Source organism: Lepisosteus platostomus, chromosome 23 (assembly GCF_059453375.1).
Source record: "Lepisosteus platostomus isolate fLepPlt1 chromosome 23, fLepPlt1.hap1, whole genome shotgun sequence".
NCBI lineage: Eukaryota > Metazoa > Chordata > Actinopteri > Semionotiformes > Lepisosteidae > Lepisosteus > Lepisosteus platostomus.
In genome coordinates this window covers 12,078,437-12,096,941 of record NC_142633.1, presented here as the reverse complement: position 1 = coordinate 12,096,941, position 18,505 = coordinate 12,078,437, and the positions used below count along the sequence as shown (strand labels likewise).

Genomic DNA, 18,505 nt, shown 5'->3' with positions numbered 1-18,505 from the left:
ATGAGAATGACAAACAGTTTAAAAGAGACTGACACTCAAATGGTATGCGACTGCAAACACCACCGGGTTTTTCCAGAAGCACTCGGATTTACAGGGGAACAGATCGTGTCTACAGGAGGTACCCACAGTTTCCTGTCGTAGGCACACACCTTATGGCTGATAATGAGAGGTTTTTTTTTCTGTGTTTAAGATCTACCAACTCCCTCTTTTTGTTCCAAAACAGATTTTTTTTTTTCGATTGTCAGTTACAGTTTTTTTGTTGTTTTTTTTCTGGGTCTCAGGTTCAGGCTGTGTCTGCCTTCAATAAGGATGCATCAGTTCAGTTGCATGGACTCTGTATGGACTAAGATGCAAAACCGAAACAAACATGCTTTTTCAGACTGCCAGCAACAATGACACTTTCACAGATTAGAAAAGGATGCGAATAATACCTATCTATAATATCTTAGTGATCTTATAATGTTTAAGCCTACATATGACTTATACTTTTCTATAGAATTGAATGCCCTCATTAACCTCTTTTATATGCACAACTTGGAAAGCAATCTGTTTCACTGTTTGCAAATCTTTGTATTCAGCCTTGTACCTATTTACAAAGTTTAACTTCAAAAGCAAGAGACGAATCCCCTCTTCAATTCTATAACCCATTCCTATTGTAAGTTTTTTAATTGGTAAAAGCAAGAAAGTTTATTAGTTATAGCAGAGGCAGCATAATGCTGTTTAATTTTGTTAAAACCTATTGAAACATGGTCCGCGTGCTTTCAGTTCACAAGCTGGACATGTGACTGGGAGGTTGTGGGTTCAAATGTCAGGTAGGACATTGCTGCTTTATCCTTCAGCAAAAGCACTGTACTCGGATTGGAACAGCAAATCCCGCCGCATAAACAGGTCACAAAATGTAGAGTGTGTATGTTAAAAGGAAAACAGGGAATTGTACCCCTGACAGTGACTTTGTATCAGTCAAACAAGTTCATAAAACAATTTGGTCTCACCTGAAAATCCACAATTCTTCAAAAAAACTACTGCTACCATGCGCAAATTTAAAGAAACAAAGAATGCATGAATTTAGGCCCTGGAGTGTTGTGCATGGGATCTCACAGTCTGGAGAACTTATCCTGCCATGTTAAAGAGGACAACGTTTGCAGCCCAAACTGGGTACCTTTGTCTTACTTAGCGGAGAGCGTTCTGCGGTTTTTCTGTTACAAGCATTTGCATCTCAGGAGCAGACCTGAAACGCTGGAGGTATTTTTTTGTCAGTATTTTTCGACTTTGGCAAATGGAACATTTCCCTTGGGGCCTATCTGGGGAATGCCCCTCCTTTCGTTATGCTTCATGCACCTGAGGGTTTGTAGGTCAGACAGAACCTGGGCCCCAGGCTGCACAGATCGCATCGTCTGTGCACTGAGATCTCTGTCTTCTGTCCTTATCTCCATTCGCCATCTCCCTCTGTCATGACTGCATCGATGGTGGATGTTAAAAAGAAGATTAAATTCTAAGCATTTGACTTGTTCGTCCTTCCCTTGGATGCAGGCACAGTCTAGGAGATTTTATCTTACATTAAATCAGCCCAGTGCAGATCCTTGAAATTCACATTATTTTGGAAAGGGGTACATTTTCTGAGCTGTTTCTTATTTCCTGTGTAATCCACTCTGAAGCACAGTTGGCGATGGGCTTTCGTTGTGCTGTTTTGTGACTCAACAAGCCCTTTGGCACTAGAATCACTGCGACAGTGGTTACTGCAAAAGAATTGAGAGAGGCTTTACAACAATGAAAGACCATGAAAAGAATAAATGGGTGAAGGAACTTACCCCTCTCACACATCAAGCAGCAAGCTTTCCCCTGGTTGTCGTAGTAGTGAGTCGAATTGTTACAGGCTGAAGTCCCTGTATTGATCTGCGAGCAGAGAGAGGGGGTGGGTGGATCGTGAGAGAAGAGATCAGACAGGGGGGAGGTCGCAAAAGACACGGATAGGAGAAAAGAAGGAGAGAGAGAGACACGTAAAATTAATACAGAATTGTTTTTTTTATGACCATTCTCCTTTTTATCCCTGTGGGAAGAATGGATGTTAAAGACAAATGTCTATGGACTACCTGACAGCATGGACAAACTTTGGTTAGCCGAATTAATTAAATGACAGATGTCCGATCATCAATAAGTCCCTTAGGTGGATTGGAAGGGGCCGTTCTCTGCAGAAAAAGCACAGGACATGGATCTATAGCCTGGCTGTCAGCATTTATCGTTTTTAAAGTCAAGCGACAAACAAATGTTTAGAAGAATTGCAATGCTACACGATCTGGACCGAGTTAAACGCTAGGACTTCCCTTCTGCAGAAAGAAATCACCACCTGTGATGCAGAGGACAGAGAAGGTTAAGTAATTGTTGAAAAGCTTAGGTTATGAATTTAACTCTACATTAGAAAAACATTATGTTCGAAGGATAGTGCATTTTTAAAAACAAACAGAAAAATAAACTTCTTCCTGCTCCACACTGCACTGTACACTGTACCACCTGTGTGGTTCAGAAGGAGGGAAGCCCTTTTCTGTGTAAAGGCTGAGGAAATATGGACATGACTGCTGTTAGTGAAAGCAGGAGAAAGGATTTAGTGAGATGGGGCAGACACAGAAGAGCCACTTGGCAAACAGCTGGTCTCATTAAATATGGGTATGAATGAGTAATTGTTTAGTAGGGTTGCATTTAATTGTAAAAAAAACATTTTCAGTCTTTAGTCATCCCACATTGATAAGACCTTCGTTAGAATTTTGCGTGTGAAGGTTAAAATGTTCTGAGAACCCTTTCATTACAAAAACACCAGCCAGAGTTCTGAGAACTGATGTAACAGAAGAGTCAGTTGGGGCAGTTTGACCAAGTCAGGAGATCACAAGTTTGACTTATCTTTCTTATCAAATGAGAACATTGGGTCACAGCAGGACTTATTTAGCTGCCCCCTGTGACACATATCTTTGACAGAGGTTGCACCCAACATCCCTGATGTCACTCCATGAAATGAAGCACACACCAACTCCACCCCTCAGCCTCCACCCTTCCTTGAGCCCTGGAAGCTCTGAACAACAAATTCGACATCTTTCGCCCTCTGATCAGATTCTGCATTGTGAGCACGCACATCCCCATTGAGCTGATAACAGTTGGGAAATTCTTCTCCTAGTCAGTTCATGTGTTTTTTTTCAGTTAACTGTGGGAAGAGGTGTGAATAAAGACTGTGAGGCTTTCACGCTTTAATGGTGCAAATGCACTTGTTAACTTGTTCATTTCTCATTCCTGCATCTGCATTATTTGCATGCATGCAACCTCCCTTTAGCATCAGGCCTCAGTCTCGTTTTCCAGTACAGTATCATTTGTCCTGATATAGGTGCTCTCTTTCCATTTCGGTATGCAAATGTGAACTACTTAACACTTTCCACTCTCGCAGAGGTCGGCTGAGATGGCACGTAGCTGTCCCTGGCTTCGGATCAGACTGAGTTCCCTGCCCTGACAGAGCCCACTGAGGGCTTCGACAAGAACTTCAGAGGGGGGGGGAGTTGAAATTCTGCATGGGAACCCCAAAAAAAAACCACTTAAGGCACTGTAGACGGAAAGATAAATCGATGTTTACTTGTTGCATAACATTTCACGCTTCATTGCATGTGCTGTTCATTCGGGTCAAATTCATTCCTGCTGTACTGGCACATTCTGTACTGCCTGTGAGCTCACGACTGCAGAGCTGCGCGCTTGTGAGCAAACTTTCTGAAAGCTGAATGAGAACGGCGGCCAGTGGAGAAGCAGCCAAGTTTGATCCGGTCCCTCACAGACCGGCTGCACAGGGAAATCTCTGAAGGCACACCTCAGCTCCTTGAAAAGCATGAGCAATCCAAGGCAGGGTACAGAAAGAACAGCTAGGAATGCCTGCACGCCTGTCTTTTTCTTCTTCTGAACGAAGGCAAGGATGAATAAATGAAGACACAATGGAGTGAGGAAGACAGAATTGCATTCAAATGTTAAGTTGACTTTGAATGAAACGTGCTGATGTGGGTTGACTGCTGCTTTGCAATCAATGTTTTACTAGACAACCACAAGTGAGGGCTAACCTTTCCCCCCCTCTAACACACTACTGTATTCTTTTCATGTGTGAAGAAACGGAAGCTCTTGGCCAGAGGTGGGATTCTTCTGCTGCCCTGCAGCATATCTGAGACTGTCAGCAAGGGGAGGCACCCTTCCTGTCTGAAACTACCACGATTACTACTTCTGATCTCGAACCAAACACTCATTAATGATTCAGAGGCACCTCTTGCACAACACTGTTGCTTCTGTTCAAGAAAAGGCGAGCACGCGTGTCAAGAAAAACCTGTATTCATTTATGAAAAAAAAAACCCACAGTGATATTTGCGTAAGCCATTATAAATACTAATAGCATGTTACACCCTAGAAGCCTGTATATGAAGTCTTCTCGGAAGAAGAGGGCTGAGGGCTGGTACAGTAGAGAAGCAGCGACACTTGTGAAACGCCTATTTTACCTTCACTTCTGGACTCACAGCAATGCCCCCTGTACCTGCATGGGGAGAAAGGATGTACACCAGTGGTCCAGCAATGGCAAGCCATTCAGCCATTCAGCATTTGACAGGCAACAGGCTCCACAGAGATGTAGACAATGTTCAGCACCAATGAGAGCAGAGCAGTTTCGCTTGACGGCATCTGCAGGGGTTGCTGTTGAACTGGGAGGCAGGAGACTCCTGCTAGACTAATCCCATCCCTTCACCCAGGGATTCGGATGGAGCTACTTGAGGAATCCTGGTCACAGCCAGCTAGTGATGTGACCCAGGTTCAAACCCGCAACATCTAGATAATAGAGCCCAGACTGCACACAGGGTGTGTCTTCACTGGTTGATCTTCCTGGTTACTTGGTCACAAAAGATTGCATGGGATCCCTGGTGTTCTGGTTCTCTATATTTCCCACTGAAATCAATCGGACACTTAAAATGACTTTATCTGCTGTTTAGTATCTGCAAAAGGAAACTAAGAATTGTTTTCATTTAGATTTTCATTTTAATTAATTACTAATCTTACAGAGAAAAGGTCTCATTCATCACTCATTGAATCAACCCTGCTAGTACTGGCAAGAGGAAATTCCTCAGAACATAGTGATTCCAAAGGAGTGTGTGACAATTACTGTAAGGGATTTCCCTGTAAATACAGGCACGTTCTTACAGTACACAGTTCTTATCAGGAGTCCATTTTGTAGGGTCTGTTCCTGATTTTTGTCAATTTGCTAGGACTGCACTGAAGATGTGGGAAACTTCATGTGACACCGCTTGTCTTTTTCCCTAGGGTCATACACTGTACCTCATTGGAAAAAAAGCTCGTTCAGCCACCTCTGTAAGCAATCATGAAATTATTTTCAGTTCAGAGAAACAGAAGGATAAACAGCCTGTAATGGATCAGCTCGTTTCTCACTTTAATAAGTAGAAAGTGAAATGAGTTGGTAAGCAGTTTCCCACTGATAGAACAATGCTGTGTTATGAAGAAAATAGAAATGAACAGTAAATCCAAACCCATCTATTGTAAGCTGTGACTGCAGTTTATTTTCTCCTCTCACACACACAAAAGGAAGCCTATTATTAATGATAGCAGCTGGGCAAAACGAGCTTCCTGTTTGTTTGTTTATCTGTGGTTTAGCTCTTGGGTATGTCAGATAATTAGATTGGGCTCCTTGTAAACAGAAACTAGATGATGATATATGCCAGTAAAAGCAGCAGGACTTTACTGGAACAGCAGTGCTGTCTCACACCCTGTGCCACAGAGCAGTGAGTGCATCTAACACTGGAGAGCACTGGAGAGCACAGACAATACGTTTATCAAAAAAGACAATAGACAATTAACGATCAAAAACAGACTGCAAATTTATGAGACTTGCTGTATAATCACAGTATTACGGTATATACTACACCACCTGTACCTGTTTTAACAGTATGTGTACAGTGTCTTGTTTCAACTAATGAAACACCCTTCTACTCTTTGTCCTCTTTGTCCTAGAGAAAGAAGGGTCTATTAAGAATAGTGTCTTTACAGTTCTCTGTAGCAGGATGGTAGTTGAGACATGCAGATTCCTAATGCTTGAATCTGTTTCAAAGCATGATTTCAGGGACTTTTTTACATGTGCACTGCCTTGACAACCTGGATTAGGAGCCAAGACCCCCCTTTCCCAGCCCATACAAAACCTTTTAATGGCTTTCTGAGAATACATTTGCACCAGGATGTTTTGACAGCCTCTGTCAACTTACTATATTATATATACATGAGGTTTACATTTACTTGGTGGTGTTGCGTTGGTTGTCGACTCATATCCCTTTCTCAACATTTGCCACGCCTCATGTAGTCCACAGGGAAACCTCCAGTTAAAACAAATATTTTAAACATCCACACACAGGAATGGTGGCCTTGAGTGAAGATCGGTGCAAAGAACATTGATTCGGTTATGAGATAAACAGGGCTTGAAAACGCCTCCTTAGTCCAGCAATTCCAAGTCTCCTGCTCAAGTATTAGCTAGCGCTATCTCTGCAAAGCGTCGGAAATCACATAAGATAGTGCACATTAAAGATGAGGAGATGTCTAGCTCAGGTGTGCTGTTCTATAACAGATAAGGATATAGAGGCTTACAGTGGAGGATGAAGCTCTTGAGATGAGATAGTTATCTTAAGTGTATTGGCAAACTGTCTGGCTTCAGCAATATACATTACAGTTGTATTTCTAGATACTTCTGCCAGAGAAAGACAAATTCTCTGATTGATCAGCATGGCTAATAGTGTACAGTATTGCTGATCACTAGGTATCAAAGTATGCAGTCTCAGGCAGGGCGGGCAGCTTGTTTCCTTGTTGAGGTTGCATTTGATCTTAAGTTACCTAAAACATACTGAAATAATGATAACCAGAGAACACAAGTGAAATTTCATGGAAGTGTATTTAAAACTGAGAACAGGAGACACTTCTTTGAATATACTGTATATAGGGAATAATATAAGGGAATAAACAGGAAACAAACACCCAGCCATGTTGCTGAAGTTTCTTTCAAGAGATAAATGGATGAGTTTCTCTGATGAATTAGCAAATGGCTTCTTCTCATTTGTAATCATTCGTATGTTTTCCTGATCATCTGATGGTCAAACCCACAAGCTGGGTGTAGCCATCGTCTGGCAGAAAATGGGCATACAAAGTGGCTAGTGAATACATTCTACAAACCTTGACATCCTGATATCAATAATTAGCATGGGAGACTGTGTAACCTGCTCCTTTTCTTGAAATTCACACAGCAAGAGTAATTGATTTTGCACCAGTTTCTATTTTTTCTTCATCCATTATGTAAAGTCTATTGCTATATCTGATTTGTACATATTTTTTAAAATATAAAAAAATAACTATCATAAGATACAATACCTTTTTTTCTAGAGAGATGTACACATCCAGTGACCTTTTGTTATCTCCTGCAGAAATTCTACATGCTCAGCTTTGTATGTCTGCTTTAGGTTGCTCAAGAGGCACCCCATGAATTTATATGAGAAATATTTTTAATCTGAGTCCTTTGGCATTAGTACTAAGTAACATGCTTAGTACTGCCATTCTAAATAGAGAAAGCATGAAAAGCTCTTTTGTACGTAGGCTACCTTGGTTTAACTCAATCCTCACCTAAGATTTAAATCAAGCCCTTCGCTCATGTAATTAATTTCCTTTGAAGTGGGATATGTATGTAGGAATGTAAATAGTAATGCAGTTATGCAGTTAATCGCTTTTCAAAGTGGACATTCACAAAATTCTTCACTTAACATGCCTTGCCAATTATACAAAATGAAAGAGCAAGCCAAGCATAATTTATTTGTGTCTTAAACTGTTTATATTCATAAAGATATTCCACATAAATACACAAATCCTACATTCTAATGCACACACATAGGTAGTATGGAGAGTCATTAATTGAAGAGTGATCTAAGTTTGCCCATATGCAAATGTACTCAAGGGGTACAGTATAGCCTAAACCCACCAGGAGCAGTCCCAGAAGGAAGTGGAGATCTCTCTGTTTGAGAGTTGCACATGGAAGACAAACACAGTACTGTATTTGTATCAGATTCGTAATAGAGATAGGACTTAAAATAAAGTTATGAAAAACTGCTTATTGAAAGATTGTCTTTACAGTTTTGTGAGTTTCCAGTTCTCCCATGAATTTACAAGTTCTAAGGCCTGGATTCAGTGGGCCTGACTCAGTACATTTTCTCAGAAAAAAATGAGTTGCTATAAATTGTATTTAAAAAAAAACTCAGCAGAAATGACTTTTTTATCTCAAGTCAAATTTCCTGGCAAAGGAAAAATATTATGCAAAATAAATACCTAAAGCTCAAAATATAACGATGCTGACATTTATTCCAAGAACAGCTTTCTTCCCATCTGAGTAACACCAATCCCCAAAGTCAGGCACTCAATTCCCAAATCTAGCATTTAATGCCAGGAAATCAATCTAACTCAATAAAGCTCTTTTTCTTCCATAGTTGTTAGATTTGTTTTTAATTTTAAACCCTGGAAGTACTGGGCCTCAACAACCCACAACAGCAAAAGAAAAGACTATTTCAAAGATCTTCCACACCTTTGGGTACCACAAATAGCCCACAAATATCCTCTACAAAGCAATATTGAATGACTGCCAAAAATCACTAGTGCAGTGCAGCACAGTGTGAAACAAGCATTCTAGACTTTTTCAGCAAGACTACTTTGGAATGAAACATCTAATACTGCCATAAAATAGGGAGAAACATATACTGGAAATCTGGAAAGAGACAAGACTGTGCATGAACATATTTAAAGAAGAGACCGCAGCCTTATAATCAACAGGTGTGCCTTCTCATTTGTTTAAACTGAGTTTAAAACTACCTGTGGAAAAAGAAAGCAATGTAAGACAACTACTAAACTCCATCTGATTTACAAAAAGCTTACTTGACAGTGTTACAAACATCTGATTCTTAAAACCTACATCCTGGACAAATTCCTCCATAAAAAAAGTATTTACCAAATACCTTAGCTGTAGGCTGCAAGGTTTTTCTCATCACAATTACTGTTCATTTACAGCCAAGACATGTTTGAGCCAACACCTGGCACTACAGCTAGGAACAAAACTGAGAGAGAGATGACAAAAGCAAGCTAATAAAATAGTTTCCGAACTATAGACTGCTTAATTTCACTTGGACACTTGGATACCCTTGATGACAAACACAAGAAGTTGGGACTTCAGTCCTGGACGTTTTATAAACTACCCACAATCCATCATTATTCATGGGCCACAGACAGTTTCTCTTGAGGGAGGGCAGCTGTTGGCCCTGGGACCCCTAGAGAGTTCTTATCTCTCCCTGGGTTTTCCTCTGGTCATATTTTTTTTTACTGCTAGAGAAATCTGTAAAGGGCTCAGGAGGAAAATATTGCAAAGAGTGTGATACCAAATAAAATGACCACTCATCTTCAAATACTTCAAATACTATAATTAGACAGCAGAACAAGATGCTCTGACCATCTAAAGATAAGATTGCTTTGGACTGGTGTTCTATTACACATGGTGTGGATTGAGTCAGACCTTTCTGTAACTATTGTATGTGGCTGGCCATAATGGAATCACCCTATAACAGATAAAGCCAGTGGACTCTCTTCTGAGTGGCTAAAAAGGCAATGTTGATGAGGAGCAAAAGGACATCTAGAGTAAAATTGCATGAGTCCACTCGATGTGCTTGAGCACTTGTGAATTTCTCTTTCTTGTCTTGCCACTCATCTCAGTATTTCGACCTCCTACAGAGTTTCACAACACAGTTTTAATCAGATTTATTGTTTTCTGCTTTTATTTTGCAGGGAGGGGGAAGTACGAGACAACATTTATGGTACACATGTTGTAAAAATAAAATGAAAATTGCACCTTCTTCATTTTCATTTTCTTGTTCTTTTCCCTTCTGGTCTTAGCAGTGAATGTGCCCTGGAGGTTCTCTGTTCAATTATGAAATTACTTTTGAGGTGTTTTCTTTTGCTGCCTTGAGGTTGGGAAGACTGGCAATTTTTCTCTGTGAAAAGGAGTGTGCATTTTGTTTCTTTAATATGTATCCATCTGTACAGGCTTACCTAGGTGATTAATATGCAAGAATCAGGGAATGTCTGCCAAAATAAAAAAATATGAATACTTTGAATTGAACTGGCTTGTGGAACACACGGATCGCCTGTAGCACTTACTGTTGCTAATGGAGCGTTATTGGAATCTGTCCTATGCACAGATTACCACTGGATCCTACAGAAAAAAGTCATTCTGGAGCATCTCATTGTATCAGGTAGAAGCTGTGGTTCCTTAAAGCCCCATTAAGTGACATTAAGTGGCTGAAATCGCATCCCCCCTCCACTGAGACTTGGGACATATTTTGTTGTAGCTTGTAAATCATTCCAACAAACGCGAACGTGAGAACCAGGACTCGTGAACGACCGGCTTTTAACTGCAAGGAATATGTGTCCGCGCCTGCAGCGCACTTAGGAGTTCCTGGTTTGTGAAATCACACTGTGACGTCTGATAGTTCCCATAGTCCCCTTGCTCCCACTCCGCCTCATTCTGCGCCAGCTGTCAGGGTGGGGGGCTTTGTTGGCTTTGAATGTCCAGAAAGTACATGAATTGTGGTGCCGTGACTCACTGTGAGCTGGAATACCTCCCTGCTGACACTAGCCATGCAGATCTTCAACTGGATTTAATAGGCAGTGTCCTGCTACACAAATATGCCATCTTTTACTATGCATCAAGAACCACCTGTGGTGCAGAGGTTAGCATTGCTTCCTCACAGTGCTGGGGCCCTAGGGTGCCATCTTGCCTGGAGTTTGTACTGTATGTTCCCCCTGCGTTCAGGTAGGTTTCCTCCGGGTGCTCCAGTTTCCTCCCACAGTCCAAAGACATGCTGGTGGGTTAACTGACTTCTGGGAGAACTGGCTCTGGTGTGAGTGTGTCTCCGTGTCTATATGTGCCCTGTGATGGACAAGCGTCCCATCCAGGGTGTGTCCTGGCTTGCACCTGTTGCTTTGTGGGATAGGCTGCCCTGCAACCCTGAATTGGATGAAGCAGTTTGAAAAGGAATGAATGGATGAATGAACCTCCTGACAGGCTCAGGCGTGAACTGTCCTATACCTTCTTACAGCGTGCAATAATGTGAATTTCAAGAACAAGGTCAAATTGGGGCTGTATGGAAACTTAACTTTAATCCTCTGTGTGATTTTGAAAAAAAAAATCACTTTACCAATACTCTCCTTACATAATTCCTCTCAATGAAGAAGCACATCATGACTCAGAGCGCTCCTCATTGATTTCCCACAGTCTATAACTCCATCCGTTAAGTTAATGGTATGAATCCGGATGGTCATGATGCAAAGTAATAGCGACCTTATTTATTATAACCGACGGCTTGTTTACGGGACCATAATGACTCAAGAGGTAAGGAAAAAGATAAAAACAGAGATAGGGTCAATTCTGATTTCTGTCATGGAGTGGCAGGGAAAAAATACTTAGCATTCGAGCATATTTTAAAATAAAATACCGTCGGTATATTTTCACAGTCATTAATTCCCTACCTCAGGCGACCAGCTTGTCACTGCCAGTCGATCTGCTTAGGGGAAATTTGCAAAAAAAACCACCACTATCACCAGAATGCATACACATATGTATCCTGATAAAGGTAATAACGTTTCTGTCATGAAAGGAAGTCATAACGAAAAGACGCACAAAACTTCCTTAAGTACTGCTAAAATTAGAATTAAAAAAACTTCCAAAGCTCTTACGATTTGAACACCTTACTAACAGCTACAAGACTCCGACCAGACTCATGTTGCACTACAACGAAATGCACTGACATCGTTTCACAGGATAGTGTTGTGTTCAGCCGATCACCTGTGTATAGTCCTTATGTGAATCACAGAAGCGAAACATCGCGCCTGGAACATCGCGCAGGTTTAACAGGAAATACTCCGCACACAAGCCGAAAATTTCCAGATGAATTTACCCCGTTGCCTTACAGTAATTAAAGGCTTCTGGCGCTTAGCAGCAGCTTTCGTGATGCCATGCTACAATAACGCGATGCAGAACACAAACGCTGCAACAGGATGGCTAAAACAGCAAAGAATTCCGACCTGTCGCAGAATCATTTCTGAAATGTCAATCTGCACACCGAGGTAACAGAAACGAATTGCAATTTTTTTTTAAATTGAAAGTTAACAGACCCGAAGCTGCTGTCCACCTCTAAATCACAACGGAGTCATGCAATTCATGCTCGTCCCAAATCAACATTGTTTTCAGACGAAACTCTTTTGCTTTTCAAATTGAAACTGCAACACATCGTTAACGCTCAAGGAGAGCAGGTATGCCATTCATTGATAACTCGTTCAAGGCAGGTCGGCGCAAGCTACGCGCCAGGTCAAACACAGTGACTTACCACGCTGAGCAGACTGGAGAACGGCAGGACGATTATCAGAGGTAGTGGGAAAGAGCGGCGGGAGCCCATGGCGATCTAGACAAATCAGAAATCAGCAGAAAAGTCCAAACAGGCGCGTTATATGCTTTCATTAGCATATATCCAGACGGATTATTTTTCCTTAAAATGAAATATTTTCATTTATTTAAGTGCACTTAAAATCCTTCGGCCGTAGGTTTCAGTCATATTTAATAGTATGCAAAAGCCCTAATTACATCTACAAAACGTTCTCAAGTGTGGTCCTCAGCGAGTCAGGCGAGCTGTCTGTTAAACATCCCGGCCATAGAGCTTATTTGTATTGTGCCGCGTGGGCGGTACAAGATGACTGATCAATGAAAGATGGGGACCAGTATTAAGCCCTGCTCAGGAAAAAGTCACATCGGCAAAACTTTTCAGGTATCACGGGGACTTCGGGGAACTTTGGACATCGCTACGGAGAGAGAAGGAGATGGAGAGTACGGTGTCTTACGCGCTTTTGAGATAGTGTACCTGGTCCTTTTGTGCGTTAATGGACATGTGCAACTGACGAAATTCTGAAACCATCGATCGATACCGAAGCAAAAAAAAAATCGTCATTCTCGGCATCATCTGATGCACAATCACTAATAATGGAAATAATGAAACTTACATTCCATAATTATGGAACATCTTTAAACCATGCATTAAGTTTTGCGGCGCAGAGAGCACCCGGAGATAACATTAGCGAACACGTAGGAGAGAACATGCAAACTTCACACAGACAGAATCAGTCAGTGACAGCGCTACATAGTTAGGAAAAAGAAACGGTTAGTTAATAGAGAGATGTAGTTTTAGATATAAATACGTAAAAGAAGTAGAAGCATCAAGGCCTGTTACTTTTTTTACGTGGACATAGGGATCGAAACCCTTTTATCGAAAACTTAAAGCAGTGGACATACACAGAATCCTTTATTTAGCCCGATAATTCAATTAAGAAATCGCATGTACAGTGACGAACAGGAAAGCTCAGCAATTTATACAACAGAGCATGTACCTATTGATTTAGAAAAAGAGCATTTATCAATAGTGATTTCTACCTCGTACCGTCCCGACAGCGATTTAAACTCTAGACCCGAAAGTTCAAAACCACAACCTTTGCCAAAAAGCGTAGAGGTTTCAGCAAACTGTTAAGTACAGAGCGTAGCAGAGCTCTGGTCACTGGAGAATCGGGTGCGTGCATGTGACAGCTAACTTTCACACGAATAACAGCACTACTGTGCGGTCGCAGGTCTGTAATGAAAAGTACCATACAGCCTCTCATCCTTAAACTATATCTTACATTCCGTAAGCGATCCTGACGTCCCAAATTTGAGCTGGTCGCAAGAGGCGGATTACTAATGATGGATGGAAATTCCGTCAATAAAACGGATCACTGCGAGTCAGCCCGTGCATATAAAGTACTTATTTTTGTTATGTTTTAGGCGCAAAATTATTTTCGAAGTACCTTTCAAAGAAAATAATTCACGAAGCGTTTTACATGCGCCTTCCTCCATCAGAAGAGAAAATAAGTCAGAGACGGTATAAAGTGAAGCTAATTTAAGAATTCCTATGCGAGCGTGAGATGTCATTTTTGCAGGTTCGTTTATCTTGAGTTGCGCAGCTGTGACACATTACAAGTACCACCAGATGCATCGATATTGATAAACTACACCTCCCAGCATGTACTGCTGGGAATTTTACATTCTTTTGAGCACTCTGGGAAACGTATTTTTCATGCGCATCATACAACGCTTTCAGCAAATGTATCTGCAGGTGAAGTCGAACTTACGGCCGCAGTATGAGGCTGGGAGCTTGTGGGCGTTATAGTCGTACTTTTATTCAGAAAGAGGTTACGATTTTTGTCAGAGACCAGGAGGAATTTCCCGGAGTCTGGTGTATTATTATTATTAAAGCGAAGTAATTTCGATCGACTGTTGTTAGTGCATCGTGTTTTGTTTTCAGTGTTCAGTCTCACATTCATACTTGAAAAAGCTATATGTATATCATAAAATGAATATGAAAGTCACGCTTTGCTTAAAGAATGATAGTTCAAAAATCACAATGCGAGTTTATTAATTTACGGAGTTTCTTAACATTCTTGTAATAGGCGTATTTTTAGTTTTCTCCTACTTACTGTACAGCTAAAAAATGCTAAACAACGAAGGCGTGTTAAAGCCTTTGTTTATATACCTTTTGAAATAAAAGTTCGGTTTAAAATAACACCGCCGCGGCGACGACGACAGCTAATAATGATCGTGATAATTTTGAAGGAAAACGTGTTCTTTTGAATGTTATGGTGAGGTCGATAAAACTTTAGAATTCCCCGTTAGTCTATATGTCAACTCGCCCACGCTCCCCGGCACTGAGTCTGAAAGCGCATCCTGCAGAAGAGCAGGTAAGGTGTGTACAGAAGGCAAGTCGTAAAGTGAGTAGTGAGTGACGGAAGTCTGAAGACAGGCAGCCCATGGATAGAGAAGTACAGAAGCCAGGCATGCGAATCTATCCTGGCCATTTGCGCACGACTCGAACTGTCTTGTGCTGTGATGCAACACGGTAAAAATGAGGCACAAATGAAAGCAAGCGGAATAAACACCTTCGGTGTTATCTGTTGCTTAAAGTCATCGCTCCGTACAAAATGGAACTAGAAGTATATAATGGACAACATACTGTAACGCAACGGGGGCTCAAGCGGGCGCCCTTGCCGCATTAGGTCGGCCCCCCCACCGTCGGGGGCTCGAACCCGGGACTCCCGCGTCACTCAGATCTCTCCACAGCCCACTAGCTGTAGTCCTGCTATCACAGGGAAGGGCGGTGACGTCACCTGCTCTGGTACGCCTGCTCTTACACAGTGCCTGTCGGCCGTAAGCGTTACAATACCATTCAATAATCCGCTTTTTCATGGATGTTCAGCAACCATTTTTCTGCTATCTCTGACAGACAGGAGTTTATGTAGAGGAATCTTCAATATTATCAATCTTGGACTTTAATAGTAAAATTATCATTAGCAAAGCTGGTCTAGATTTTAAAATGAGGATACAACCTGCTGTTGTTTTAACTGGATTGTAACAACTGGACAGAAACTTTGAAGACGGGCGGAAGGTATAACTTTGATTACCTGCTTTTCGGATAAATATGACTAAGAAAAAAAACGTTTCTGCACCCAGAAAACATCAAACACCTCGCAGAAATGTTGGCCTTGCTCAGGCACACAAATGGAGAAGTGAAAAGACTATCAAAAAGCAAACACAATATCATTCATTCACACGTTACTGTTTTCCAAGATGCAAAACCACAAGTTCAAAAAAAGTTTATATTTTTTAGCCCAAAGCAAAAAAACAAATCAGTCAAGACTTTCTTGTGCGATTCCAGGAATTATGTCGGTATAGAAGCAGGGACCACCCCTCTTGATGGTGTTCACATGTGTTAATGACCTATGGGCAGAAACAAAATCCCTTGAGGTTTTAATATTGACCACAACACATGAGATCTTTCATTCAAAAGAAGTGAAAGAAATGGGGCATTCAAGTATTTGAATACATTTCAAAAGGCTTTTTACTTTAAAAATTGTTTACTTTGTTTACCAATACAAAGCTTACAGGAATGACTTGTTTACCAATACAAAGCTTACAGGAATGACTGAAGCGCACAGAATTCCACACAAGATACAGATCACTAGGAATCCCACAGAGACAAGTTAACATACAGCTTCACAGAAACCCGCAGTCTTACTGTACAAGATGCCATAGCACAAAATGTCCCCAATTACACTTTCCATTTTTCTGTAATTAGCAAGGGGGAAAACGGCGGCTAGAATGAGAAATACTGTATTCTAAGAATCCTGCTAATATACAGGAAATACATTTTCAGGACACTTGAGAGTCTTTGACCTCGGTGCAAATCAAACCTGTCTAGGCTTGTTTACCCACCGAAGAGATTTACAGCACCAAGGAGTGAAATTAAATACAAAATTGAAACTATTTATTTTCACCATACACATTTTTGGCCAAACTGAGATGAGATCAATGTATTAATGGCATTTCATCCCAAAACTCTTTACCAAAAGGAGTGGAGGGTACCCCACAGGGTTACCCCTTTAAAATGGCACTGCACACATGGGCAGGTGCAGAAATGAAACCAGTTTAATTGATGATCGGGATGGGATAATGGGACGATTGCTGGAGGACAGACTGAGCCAACCTGTAGTGCAATTTAGCCAAGACACTAGATCCACAGGGCCTTGATATCATCCAAAGGACAGCTTCTCTTCCAGCACAATTTCCCTAATCACCATACCTGGCAATGGTTTGGAAATTCTGATCCAGGAGGCAGAGTTCAAACGTCTCATACAAGAGAAACCCAATTTTCCCTTTAGCAGTATTGCCAAACTCCCGAAGGACTCCAGTGTTCTGTGGTATTCCTCCCAACTGAACTGTTAGTCTGGCTCATTGAGCTCTTACATTGATCTGTATGCTGGCATTAGAAACCAGCAAGAGGGGGTTGTACCAGTGGTTCAATTGGTAAAGGTGCTCACCTGGGCACAGGTAGGCCCTAGGATTCAGGTGTACTCATTCTTTTCTTTATGACGTCGCAGAACTCATAGATGAGTCGTGACAAACAGTTTTTTTGCTATATAATCAGAATTAAACGATAGACAGAGGCTGGGTGTCAGTTCTCCTCACACTTACTGTAGCTTCTTTTTTAATCCCTTGGTTGAATGTGATCTATGAGCCCATGCAGCACAGAGAATGTTTGTTTGCGTTTGACAGTATCATCCCTGCCTGTGTCGGCACATCATTAATAGACAAACATTACAAGGTGCCTAGAAAGCCAGAGGGAAACAACAATTTTAAACCACGTTGAAACGTAGTTCTGCTCAATATACCTCTAGAAAAGGAGGCACATAAAAAAATATTATTTATGAGACTAAGTCCAAGTGAAAAAAGTTGATCAATCAATGAGCTCAATCAGCATAATTGATCAAAAGCTCAGCTGGAATGCAAACCAAAGGACAAAGTAATGTGTTAAAAAGTAGTAAAATGTTGTATTTCCTATATGCAAATGCCATACTGTACACAGTACGATTTTGCCCTTTAAATTACATCAATAGAATTTCAGTCAGTGACATCTGAAATACAAAAAGTCATAAGTGAGAGAATAAAACTGTATTATCTATTGATGTGCACGTCTAATGAAAGTGAAATTTGCACCACAGCTGCTTTTTATATTAGGAGGGGAGTGGGGTGCTCGTGGGTAAACTGTGGTGAGATAAAATCTCAAATGAAGAGTTAAACCCAAGCTCTTGACACTTAATGATACCATCATTTCAGGAAAGACAAAAAAAAGAGATTTATTAGAGATTTATTGTTACACACGACAGCCCTTGCACTTTTCAATTATGGGGTGTAATTGAGGAACGTCATGCTTGCTAAGGGGATCTCTCAGTTCTCTGAATTTGATTTGCATTGACGGTGCATATTTAACAGTGTGTACAGACAGATACAGGCACTTGTCATAAGCTCTCTGCTATTCAGCATTCATTCACCCGACACAACCTTCTTGTAGCAATTGTAGGTTAGCTGTGATCGATCACTGGAAAATCTTTCCAGTAAAACTATTTCCCAGGACCCTGTTGTGCGTTTTTGTGCCACAGATGCAATCCCACTGCCTGGTTCAGTGATCCTGCATCACACATGTGCAGGCTTGGTATTGCCTGGCTGGAGGTGAAGAGCAGCCATCCAAAGCATACCAGGAGGCATTAAAAACAGAGAGCTGTGGGTTCTCATATTCACTTGGCGCACTGGTGATGCCTCTCAGTATATTAACCAGCCTGATAAGTTGTTATTGGCACAGACAGTCCAAGGATACAAAGGATTTTGAGTCATGAATACGAAACGCGAGTGTGATAAAAGCTTCACAGGCTGATTTATATCTTGAAAGGGAGGAAGATGCAGGTGGGAGGGAGGGGGTCTGGGAAGCAGATAAGTGAGAAATCAGATTTATTC

General features: G+C 41.2%; 1 protein-coding gene across 2 annotated transcripts in view; it reads right to left on the bottom strand.

The window, feature by feature from the left end:
- LOC148642053 (uncharacterized) overlaps nt 1–13,343 on the bottom strand; it is a 30,064-nt gene extending 16,721 nt beyond the window's left edge. For both annotated transcript variants that reach the window (XR_015929647.1, XM_088617347.1), the window contains exons 1-2: nt 12,468–13,343; nt 1,809–1,893 (exon numbers count right to left, since the gene is read on the bottom strand). Coding sequence is in view for 1 of the 2 variants with exons in the window: in XM_088617347.1 (XP_088473473.1) it covers nt 1,809–1,893; nt 12,468–12,536 (154 nt within the window). In the remaining variant the exon portion in view is untranslated. The remainder of the gene's footprint in view (nt 1–1,808; nt 1,894–12,467) is intronic.
- Nucleotides 13,344–18,505: the final 5,162 nt, after the last annotated feature.